The sequence below is a fragment of the Lissotriton vulgaris genome, chromosome 11 (assembly GCF_964263255.1).
Source record: "Lissotriton vulgaris chromosome 11, aLisVul1.2, whole genome shotgun sequence".
NCBI classification, from domain to species: Eukaryota; Metazoa; Chordata; class Amphibia; order Caudata; family Salamandridae; genus Lissotriton; species Lissotriton vulgaris.
Genome location: NC_141699.1, coordinates 541,213,745 through 541,226,269, shown reverse-complemented (window position 1 = coordinate 541,226,269; position 12,525 = coordinate 541,213,745). Strand labels below are relative to the sequence as shown.

The 12,525-nt window shown below is 47.1% G+C and overlaps 1 protein-coding gene across 2 annotated transcripts in view; it reads right to left on the bottom strand.

Annotated features, from left to right (window-relative positions):
• KAT6A (lysine acetyltransferase 6A) overlaps positions 1-12,525 on the bottom strand; it is a 1,442,101-nt gene that overhangs the window by 835,858 nt on the left and 593,718 nt on the right. For both annotated transcript variants that reach the window (XM_086943585.1, XM_086943586.1), the window contains exon 8: positions 9,510-9,622. In XM_086943585.1, the coding sequence (XP_086799711.1) occupies positions 9,510-9,622 (113 nt within the window). The remainder of the gene's footprint in view (positions 1-9,509; positions 9,623-12,525) is intronic.

The following is a 12,525-nucleotide window of genomic DNA, read 5'->3' as shown; positions in this document are numbered from 1 at the left end:
TGTGGGCTTCGATGGCTTTGGCCGGTGCCAACCGTGGCCCGAAAGGAAGAGGTGGCCAGGCAGGTTGTTTTTTAGACTCTGGGCTCAATGCCTGATATTCTCCAGGGCACAAGGCTCCTGAGCCCACTGCATGGGTGCCGACCATATATGCAGTCGAAGTCTTCTTTTGAGGGACTTTACTGTAGTTCTCCCTGCGCCTCTGAGGAACAGACTTCTTCCTCTGCTTCAACGCCGTGTTCCTCGATAATGTCAGGAGTGCCATTGGGTGCTTGCCACTGCATTTTCTTATAGACCCACCTCTGCTCCTGGCGGTATGAAGAGTCTTCTTTTGAAAGGCAGGTGATTCAGGCCTCGCATGTGGTGGTGTCTTTCTCTAGGAAGACTGTGGAACAGTGAAGGTATTGGATCCTACATCTGACCAGCCCGGATCTCAACAAGTGGGAAAACAGAACAGGTTGGCTGGACAGGATGATTAACAGAAAATTCTAGAACCACGCAGCCAATATGTACTACGTGACCACTGGAATTGTATTCCAAGAAAATTTATTTTCTTTTAAACTTGGATTTCATAAGTTTCAAAAAACAACAGACACAAACAAGAGACTGTCAGTACAGTTAGTTCAACAACATGCAATCATGTATACAATATCTACAAATATACAAATTTACAAATGTACAAACACTTAAAGCAAAGAATCAAACAAAACACATATTATCACACCAAAAACAATAAAACACATAATATTCCACATTAATTGCAAAGTACAGATTACTATTAGATACAGTGCATTATTCGTACATGGAAAAAGAAAGGGGAATCCAGTCCTTAGAACTAAAAACCAAAAGACAGGCGGAACTGAGATGGAAAAAGGGTGCCTGCCTGTCTAACAAGGCCTGTGGTCGAATGTTTTTGTGGGGTTATACTGCTAGGGCCCAATAGAGTGGTATGATTTATATCCTAGCTGCACCCTTTGATCTTGCCACAGGTTTGGGGTGTCGACGCGTTTCGAACCTAGATGTTGTAGGTTCTCCTCAGGACAGGGACTGGGAACGGTTAGTCTGCACAGTTCTTCTCACCAGGCTATTGTTCAATGTGAGGTTGTCGGGTGGCGATGGCCTTCAGGGGTATGTATCTACATCTTCTTTTGGGGATTCTGTTTCAAGGTCGAACCATTACTCCTCTTCACATCCTCCTGCTGCTTCTTCACTTTCAGCTTCATAGAAGTCCTCTTCCATGTCTTCTTCTCGATGGGGTGCGGGTTGGCGGATCTTCTAAGGCTGATTCTTCTTCTTCAGTGTCTAGAGAAGTAGAGGGATTACTTGAAATTCTGAACTCCTTTAAGGAGTCACTGAACTCCTTGCGTTGAATGAGTGCCACCATTTCTGCCTCTAACATTCTTTCTTCTTTCGACCTCTTGTGCCATTTCGACGGCAAGCGTCGGGACATTCTCTTCTTTGGCATCGATGGTGTGATCTCTGTAGATTTTGGCTTATCCTTCGAGGTCTTGCGACCAGAGGGGCCTTTTGGCATTTTTGCAGTTTTGCCATCATTAGTATCCCGTGTCTGGGATCCGTGCGATTCCATTCCTCATGACTGACGTTTGAGCGTTGATTTCTTTGATATTGAGGCTGCCTTGTGTTCTTTTTTCTCTGAAGTCGTAGACTCCAGACCTTTCGGTGTTTGGTTACCTTTTGAGACTTTCTATCTGCCTTCTTCGTTTGTCTCTTCTCTAGGTCTACCTCAAGAATTTCGACATCCAACCTCTGTGTGCTGTCTCTGCATCTTCGACATTCTTGTTGTTGTCACCGGACAGTTCGAGATCCTTCAGCGACATGTGTGATTTCTATTTCCTGGGCATGGTTTTGTAGTGTTCTATTTTTATTTTTTTTTCGACGTACCTTCATGGTTTTTGGTACAAACGCTTTGCAGGCCTTGCAATCTTCATTCCAGTGGGCTATAGATAGACAGAGTTCGCAGATTTTGTGGGGGTCTCGCTGCGCAAATTCATGGTGGCAGTTAAGGCAGAACTTTAAAGAGGTTTTTTTCCATGACCCCTACCTTGATTCATTCTTCATCCATGTGTTGCCTATGACGTGGTTGCCTGTGGTAGGAGTGAAGGTTTCCTTTGCTTCTTCACCTTCTCTTGGTCCAATGACTTATTGTTTTCTTTTTCTTTCCCTGAATTTTTGAAGCTTTCCAATGCTTTTTCCAGAGCTTCTCCGCTGCTTCTTGACCCACTGGCAGAAAAAAGAATCTGAAGATAACGATGAGGGATCAGTCAGGGCTCCCTTGAATGGCAGCAAGGGCTCAGGCAAGGTTTGCGCAGGCTGCATAATTTTCATGAGCATATTGGTTTTTACAGACATCAACTGACCAGAGGAAAAACCAAGCCCAGTATCAGAAGAAATATGCAGTTCTCTGGCCTCAAGCAGGTTCAGATAGCAATTATCATCATATTGTGGAAGAAATTCTCCACCATCATCGCCCATTGTTGCCAAAGGTTGGTTGTCTTTGCTCAGAACCTGACCCAAAAAGTTGCTGGAGCCCTGGAAGGTGGCAACTAGGCAAAAGTGCTGTTTTTTTCGGAGCTAGAGTGAACAGGGTCTAAGCATGTCAGAACTATTCCAGGACTTAACCTCAGTTGAGGTGGGTTTGGTTCAGAGTCAGACAGAACAATAGGATCAGCGTCCTCCTCCAGCGTTGGTGTCGATGTGGCAGGAACTGGTGTGTATTGTGGTGCCAGACGTGGAGTCAACTCAAGTCAGATCTGAACCCCGAATGGGCACAGATGTCAAGCATGGACCTGCTGGTAGTATCACAATAGGAGGCATACACGGATCCCTGGGACCTGAAGGAGCACCAAAGGAAGCCAGCAATGTGCCAAATATTTTTAACATGGCTTCTTAAAATGCTTCAACCTGTTGTGGCTTTGCCAACGGCCCTGGAAATTAAGGGTGCAGCGGCATTAGCTGCATAACCTGCTCCTTGGCGAGGAACAAGGATCGAGACCAAGCACACCTAGATATCATTGTGAGATCTCAGAAGGAGAGAGGTGACGGTGGGTCAAGGCCAGCTTGGACTTCTTGTGCTTCTTTTTCTTTGTTTAAAAATCTTACAGATCCAGTCTGCGGCCTGGGCATATTCTGAAGGGGAGGAATCCATGAGAACATTCCTTACAAAACCACGAGGGAAAGCCTCAAAGTAATAAGAATTCAATTTGCATTCACTTAAGCCTCAGACCTGCAGCAAATCCCAAATGGATGGAGGACCTTGATCATCACCACACAACACTGCAACTCTAAGACAGGTCAAATACTTGAGTGAGAGAATGTGTGAGAACTATGAATATGAGCCACATGCACAAAGAAGTTATAACGGACATGCAATGTCTGGGACAGGCAGGGCAGCACTGACGGTTGGCTTAAAACTTTTACAGAGGTGTATTGGACAAGTTACTTACCTGCAGTAACGTCTTACCTGGTAGAGACATTATTTAGCCGGAGATTCCTTACCTTTGAACTTCCAGGCATCAGGCTGGACCCGGAAGAACTTTCTTAGCAGTACCCCTGCGCGCCAGTATTTGGCGTCTGTCGACTCTGCATGACGTTGTTGTAACGTCCGCGTCGTCTACATAATCAGCACTCCGACGCGCGGACATCGGTACTTTCACAACTTTCCACGCCAGAAGCTTGAAGCCATGAAGTAACTGACCGAGGTGTGTTAAAAATGTATAGCTAGGCCCCTGAAGGGGAACCGCCCTGACACTAAAACCGATTCTGCAGTGAGGGGAGGATTGGTGGGTTGGTAAAGAATCTGCAGCTAGATCAGGTCTCCACCAGATAAGGCGTTACCGAAGGCAAGTAACATCCATCTGATAGAGAAATCTAGCCACAGATTCCTTACCGTTGAACAGATACACACGCAATACCATCCCCGAAGGAGGGACTGCAGAAAGGTTTAGACAAGAAAATCCTGCAAAACAAAGCGACCGCACAAGCCTTCTATGCGAACCTGGGAGTCCAGGCAGTACTGACTGGCGAACGTGTGCAGTAATGCCCATGTGGCTCCTTGACAAATCTCAGAAACAAGAACACCACGCTGAAGAGCTTTGGTGGCCGCCTTATCCCCTGGTGTAATGGGCTCTAGGGCCTTCATAGGGATCTTTCTTCGCTAAGACGTAAAAGATCTTTACACATAGGATAACCCAGCAGGTTATCGTCTGGACAGCACATCCTTTATTTGCGCCCACGTACACTATAAAGAGCTGGTCATCCACCCGGAACTCTTTGGTTCGATTTGAGTGTAGTATTTTGAATGAAGAAAGGAATCATGCAAAGTAGATTCTTGAAGGTTTATTCCAAGAATAAAAGCACGTCTGGTTAGATCCACAACCAACAGGAAACTAACCAACAGTAATACATAGAACATTCAGTAACAGCATGCTTGGAATGTGGAACATAACCACATTTAAAGGATACACACACCTTAAAGAGATACTTACTAGCATGCTTGGAATGTGGAACATAACCACATTTAAAGGATACACACACCTTAAAGAGATACTTACTAAATGTTGCAATCCATACTTGCAAAATAATTAAAGAACTTAGGACCAGATGTAGGTAATTCATATTTACCGACTCATAAATACCGAATTTTACCGATTCGGTATTTAAGAGTCGGTAAATATGAAGGGGGGAGATGTAGGTATTACAGATTCTGTAAATACCGAATCGTTAAGATTCGGTATTTACCGAATCTGTAAATACCGAATCGGTATTGCCCATTGATTCCTATGGGCCTTAAAGCCCATAGGAATCAATGGGCAATACCGATTCTGTAATTACAGAATCGGTAAATACCGAATTTTGCAAGGGTGCAGGGGGTGTCACTTTGACACCCTCTGGCACCCCAAAAATAGGCATGTGCGCCATGTGGCACACAGACATGCCCTAAGGGCATGTCTGTCTGTCACATGGCTAGGTGTGCATGCACACATGTGCATGCACACCTGAATTCGGTATTTTAACACCCAATTGGATTGGGTGGTAAAATACCGAATTTGTAGGGCCTTTGGGACTCAGAAGAGTCCCACCTACATCTGGGAATTACCGAATCAGTAAAAATACCGATTCGGTATTTTACAGATTCTGTAAATTTACCGATTCGGTAAATTTACAGAATCTGTAAAATCGGGCCCCCTACATCTCAAGATGCCAAATACCGGTCGGAAACGGCCGAATTCGGCCGTTTCCGACCGGTATTTGCCACCTACATCGGGCCCTAACATACTACATTGAGATAGAACGATAGTGCTCTTTTTGAGTCCAGACGATGGAGACACTCCTCTTTCTAGGAAGGGTGCAGAGGTGAATAGGAAGTGGGTGGGGTAACTGACTGCCCCGAAGTGAAAGGGTGGTACCACCATAAGCAGAAATGATGCCCTTGTGCGGAGCACCACTTTGTCCGGAAAGACCGCAGGTAAGAAGGCTGTGAAGACAACCCCCTGCAGCTCACTTACCCGCCTAGAAGAGGTTGTCACCAAAAAAGCGGTTTTGATGGTGAGCACTCATCGAGGGTAGTTGTGCAGCGGCTCAAAAGGTGCAATCATCAGAAAGGTGAGAACGAAATAAAGGTCCCATTGAGCATAATAAAAGGTGAAGGAGGAAGCAAGTGGGTTAACGCCTTCAAGAATCTCTGCATCAGAGTTGATTTGAAAAAGAGAAGGCTGATCAGGCAGTCGATTAAAAGAGGAAAGGGCCGAAAGATAGCTCTTCAATGTGCCCAGAGCAGAGCCCTGCCAGGCCACAGAAAGTGTAAACAGAAGGACTTCAAATAAGTGAGCAGATAGGGGGTCAATAGACCAGTCTGTACAATATTTACAAAGATGGTACCATCGTCAGGCGTTCACGTATTTTGTGGAGGGACGCCTGGCTGTCAAAACTACCTCAGACTTCAGAGGGAGGTCGAAAGCTGTTAAATGTTGTCCCTCAATCGCCACATAAGGAGGTGGTGAGTGGACAGGTTTGGGTCGAGAACCCTCCCTTGCTGCTGCGACAGATGGTCCTCCTGAAGGGGCAACCCGATCGGAGGATTGATGTTCATGCCTAGAAGCCTGGGATACTAAACTCTCCGTGCCCAGTCCGGAGACACAAAAATGACTTGTGCCCGGTCGCTCCTGTTATTCTTGAGCACACTGTGCAGGAGTGGGATGGGCGGAAAAGCGTATAGGAGGCTTGCGTTCCACTCGCTGCGAAAAGAGTCGCTGAGATAGAGCCGCCTTAAAAACGCCAATGCGCAAAATTGCTTATCTTGCGCGTTCTCTTCAGAGGTGAACAGATCTAATTAAGGCTCCCGCCACTGCTGGAAGAGACCTTGTGCCACATCCGGATGGAGACTCCATTTGTGATCCGCAAGGTCCCTTTGGCTGAGCATCTCCTGCCCTGGCATTCAGAAAACCGAGCAGGTGTTGGATCACCAGGGAAATGCTTTGTTGTTTCAGGCAAGTTCAGAGATGCAGGCCTTCTTAACAGAGTCCACGACCCCCCCCCCCTCCTGTTTGTTGCAGTACCACATGGTGATAGTGTAGTCCGTGAACACCTGTACGGGCCTTACCTTTATTGATAGCAAAAAGGCTTTCAGTACCAGGCAGATCTCCTGAAGTCCCAACAGATTGATATGGAGGTTGGCTTCCGTTGGAGATCAGAGTCCTCTGATCTCCCCCTCTACCAGATGGCCACCCCATCCCAGAAGGGACGCATCCATCACTACTGTGAGATCTGGGTGGGAAAGGGAAATGAGTCTGCCCTTGAACCAATCACGGTCTGTTAGCCAGCACTGCACGTCTCTCACAGTGCCCTCTGAAATCTGAACCAGGTCGGTAAGATTTCCTCAATGCTGTGCCGATTGTAATTTCACTGCAGAGCCCACTTGTGCCACCGTGCATGGGTCACTAGCAGGATACAGGAGATCATAAGGCCCAACAGCCTCAGAGTAATTCTCACCGAAATCCAGGACAGAGGCTGAAACATCTACATCATAGCCTGAATATCCTCAACTCCCCGTTCAGGAGAATAGGCCCAAAACTGCACAGTGTCCAGAACTGCTCCAATGAAAGGTATCGTCGGAGAGGGAGTCAGGTGTGACTATGGCACTTTGATAGTGAGCACAATGTTATAACACCCGAACAATAATCCACTTTGTCATAACTCCCAATGCATTTCGGGTCAAAAAGAAACATGACCCTTCGTCAGGGGTGAGTGGTAGGACGCGTTCGCGCCTCAATGGATTCCAAATGACAAAATGGATTATTGTTCGGGTGTTATGACAAAGTGGATTATTGTTCAAAAATATTGCTACATAAGAAGGAGAATATGTTGGCATGGATAATCATGTAATTTCATAAAATCAACTGATTTGAACCATATTTGATGAACTGAATAAAAATACATGAACTTCAATGAGAAACTTAGTTTTCGTTGTTAATTTGGCGCTCAGTCTGGAGGATTGTGTTCCTAACCTCAACAATCGCAACTTTGATAGTGAGCTCCAGCACATGCAGGAGGTTCGCAGTAGTTTGGAGGTGGGAGACAACTGCTTGGGGCAAGCCCGCCTTCAACAACCAGTCATCGAGATAGGGGAAGACTGGAACACCTGATCTCTACAGGTGGGCTGCAACCACCGCTATAACCTTTGAGAACACCCGATGGGCGCTGGTAAGGCCGAAAGGGCGCACAGTAAACTGAAAGTGATTGTGGCCCACCATAAGCAGCAGGTAGCGACCATCTCTGTGTCATCGGGTATGAGGATTGGGGAGGCAGCGCCAACACCACAGAGGACCTCAGCGCCAGGGAAGGTCGCTGTGGAGGTGCGTCCGGCGCCGGTCCGGACCCAGAAACAGGTCATGTCGGAGGCCGTGGCACCGGGGCCGCAGGCGTGGAACCCATGGGGACTCCTTTATCATCTGAGCCTGCAGGGCCCAAAGGGTCAGGCCGCCCAAATACAGCGCACATAGCATCGTAAAACTCTTGAGTAGGGCAGGGGTTGCTCACAGACCCTGAAAGGGAGGGAAACGCAGAGCCAAGCCAGGCACCCACTCCGCAGAGCGGGTCCTCGAACGCCGAGGTTCCCCCTTATCACGTCTTGAGATGAGCAGGGTGCAGTTGAAGCACACTTCGGCTTCTTGTGCTTTTTGTGGTGCCTCTTGCCTAACTTTGACCATTTCAACAAAGAGGACTTTGGCTCACTGGAATGGTGCTCGGACCTTCCTCTCGATCAAAACCTGGCCCAGGATCGAGACCAACGAGACTACCTCTGCAGTGCCGGATGCCAGGCCGCAAGCAGCTTTAGGGACTGCTCCCTCAAAAGCGTTTGGTGCCATGGCCTGGCAGTTGGAGCACGACTTCGAATCATGGTGCAGTTCCAGGCACCAAGACACACTAGGCGAGGGTCCGTGAAGACATCCTACACACCAAAAGAAGTGGACACATTTTTTTTTTTTTTTAAGTCTGTCAAAAATTGACAGGGGGTAGCTCTTTTCAACGGATTGGCACTGGCTGGCGCAGAAAGAAAAGACTGAACCAGCGCAACAGAGTGGAGGTATATTGACTAGGCGGACATCAAGACAAACATGACAGACTGCGTCACGTGATGTCAGCAGATGCTACCTACTGGCATGCAAGGGTACTGCTAAGAAAAAATATTCCGGATCCAGCCTGATGCCTTGAAGTCAAAGGTAAAGAATCTGCAGCTAGATGTCTTTATCAGATTGTCCTGTACAGGAGGAAGGTGTACTGGACTCAACAATGCCTCACTGTTCTCTTGGAATATTACAATATATTATCAATGTCCTTTCTGTGTACCTACTGGCACTCTCAACTCAATTAAGCAATCAGTCAACAAAACAACTCACAAAATAACTTGCTTATAACATCACACCAAACACGCAGTCCATCGATGTTGTTTCTCCATTTACGCCACTCAAAAATTATAGTCAACTTCAAACAGTGCAATTCTGGAGGAGACTTAGAAAAGGGCCATGCCTCAAAAGAACACACCAGACTTTAACTGCTTCCCTTCTATCACACTCTTATTCTCCTCTGCCACTCCATTCCCACTGCTCCCTACACCCGTGATGTCTATTAATGGTCCTGCCTGCTCTGCCCGTTTATTAACTCCCAAAAACTCCTTCGACTTTTCAATGTTCCACATCAGTACCACCCAAAACCTTCCATCCAACTGACTGACTGACTGACTGGCGAGTCATGCTTTCCCGAACAATGTTCAGCAGTTCTCCATGTCTCACAATTCATCTTCAATGTTCCTTTACGTGTCAGTACAAAACCTCTCCATCATTAACAACTTTCTCTGCTGGTGACCGCAGGTCTCCGTCCATTGCTTTCCTCTGCCCATTGTCGCCTGCCACAGCCCACCCAGCCACGCCAACTATGCATATTTACTGTGCCATGAACAAAAATGAATAGCAACACAATTAAAACAGTAGAGTTACCTGTAACGCCTGCTCCTGAATAAGTTCAAACATTTCAATTTCTTTTGCTATCTCATGATCTTGGCTTTCATGAAACTGTGCTTCCATCTTCTCATCCCATCCATCATGATTGTCTGTTGATGAAAAAGCAAGGGAAACATCAGCTAAGGGACGTACAGACAGATCAATCAAAGTCGTTACATGAAAAAACGCAGAACAGGTTGTTGTAGTTGACAGAACGATGCCAATGTAGACAGGTGAACAAATCAATAGACAGACTGACCAATGACTCAACGGGTGAAAGAGGAATCACTCAACACAGCCAACATAATGACACACCAACTGCAAAACATGACCATCTGAAAATTGTCCAGTGGGAGAGTGTCAGTAGGAAAAGCTGTGAGCAAAGCCATAGTGGAAAGGTGCCCAAAGGGATGAGAGCACGTCAACAATAAGAAGGGAGGCAGCGTAGATAAAAGTGATTAGAGGGAACATCAGAGAACAGATAGGACAGTGATATTAAAAAGATGGGAGAGTAAGAGAGGATCAGGAAAGACAAGGGAGATGGTGTCAATAAAAAAAATATAGGAGAGAATGTCTAAATTAATGGGACTGTATTGTGAGGTACCAGTACTTCATGTGAGGTCAAAAAGGTTCTAAAGCAGCAAGAGCTGTTGATTTAAGACAGTGTTAATCCTTAGCCAATAGCATATGGCTTATTAATTTATTAAATGCCAGGAGGAGCAACAGTAGACAGATTATACATGTAAGAAGGAACACAGATGGGCATTGACCTAGTAAATTATTTATTTATAAATAATATATCAAAGTTTTTGCGGAAATATAGTTCACGTGCTCACAAGAAAGTGAAAAAAGTGTGATGTGACGAGTGAAGGTGACATTTAAAATATACATCTCATTGACAACAAACAAACTCCTGGCGATAAATTTAAACAGTGAAGGAGTTTTTTCTTGTATAAAAGGTCGACAACGTTTCAATCTCAAAGATTTGAGATCATCATCAGGTCAAGAAATGTGAGCATGAGGAATTGGGAGACCCGGAGGAAGCCGGTAATTGAATGAAACCGGTAATTAGATGGAGTAAACCATGGAGGGTCACGTGAAGGAATTAGGACCCGAAAGCACGTCTGATGCAATTAATGCCAGGGGCCTCAAGGAGCCAAGTTAATGAAGCTGTATTTGGAGGCAGTGGGAGCTCAATCTACGTGCTTACTCAGCCTTGGCAGCGGTATCCATAATCACTTTTGTATTTGGCAAAAAAGCACTGCGTCGGCGGTGTAACTGTTATTTAAATTGGGTTAGACCGCATTCGTCGATCGGTGTGGAGAGACTGGTGGACGCTCTGTCTGGTGCCCCGGGCGAGTGAGTAACACTTTCTTAAATCAACAGTTCTTGCTGCTTTAGGACCTTTTTGGCCTTACATGAACTACTGCTACCTCACAATACTATTGACTACCCCAGGTTCAAATATCGTGGCTCCCATGTTTTGCAATATAAATTAATGGGACAGCGCGCCGGTAGATATGTTAAAATGTGTCACTAAAGAGAGAGGAGACACTATCAGAAAAGAAAATACACAGAAAGTTTCCGTAAAGAGCAAAACAGAGTAAAGCAAGGGAAGTACGTAAATGGTGATTTCAATGATCAGCAGCAATAAATCCTCAGTAAAAAGAGCAGTGAGGATATCAGTAAGCATAAACACAGTCAGTGAAGGGGGGTACCCAAGATACCGACCAGAGCGGACGCTCAGTGAGGAGCTCCGTACCAACCAAGGCCTTAAAATACTGAACATTACACATGCGACTTGTCCCGGAAAAGTGAGCTGTGGGTCGAGGGAGGCGACCCAGCTTTGCCGAGACGATCGTGGATGCCCTGGGGGCGATCGGGAGCCCCTTCTGGTCACGGCCCGGCTTATGATTCTGGGGTACAGTGTTAAGACGCGGCGACGGCGTAAGGAACGCAGGCCGCAAGAACACAGACAGCGATCAGTGCACGCCGGAAGGTTGTGTAAGCTGGGGAGGACCACCTGAAGATCTCTGGACATGCAGCAGAGGATGGAAGAGGGCTTTCTGTGACTCAGGGAACACATACGGAGCGGGCCGAGGCGAAGAGAGACGGTCAGATTAGGAGGCAGCTTTATTTGGAGCAAGCAGCGGTGTGGCTGCGAGGCGAGATGGGACCCCCTGTGATTCCAGAGCTGCCAAACAAGCGGACCCTGATTATCCCGGGGACGGGGACGAAGCAGAGCCTAGAGGGGAAGAGCCTGGTAAGAGATGTGCGCTTAGTCTGGAATGCATGGCCGGCTTCTAGGCATCTGAGAGACAGCAGAGACCCAGGAGGCCCTGGGGTATCACCGCAACCATGAGGGCAGTCACGGCCAGGGGCGGCGACGGAGTACAATGGAGGAAGGAGCAGATGACAAACAAGAAAGATAGCCATACCCCCTAAACCCTTACAATTAAACAACAAAGTTGGTAAAATGAGGAGGGGCTGCAGAGCCGCAGCGACCCAGCATCAAACACCCAGAATTAGTGGACCCCAGTGTGAAGGGAGCAACCCCCGATCCGGCTATAACTGGCACTGAAAGAACACCCCAATGAAACCGGACCAACAGCCAGAGGCGCAACTAGAGCCAAATTTCGGGGGGAGGGGGGGGGGGGGGGGGGGTTGACCCTTTAATCAGATAGAGTGGAACTGCAGGGGCTCTTAGAAGGTGTGAAACAACTGCAAGGCCTAATTAACATTCCAATGGTTTGTTAAAGACCTGTAAAACGTCCGGGTGTGGCTGTGTGTGTGCCCGGGATCTGTCTCATCCCGGACTGCCACACACGGCGGGGAAGGGGGGGGGTTTGGCTGAATCCTGGGGAGTCCAATGGGTGTTGCGCGCCTGCCAACAGCACAGTATGATTAGGCCTATATGGCGAAACTATACAAGGGGAACGGCGCAGTGGCATGCAAGGTAGGCTGGAATGAAATGGTTACTTACCAGTAGGAGTGGTTTTGTAGCTTGAAGAGT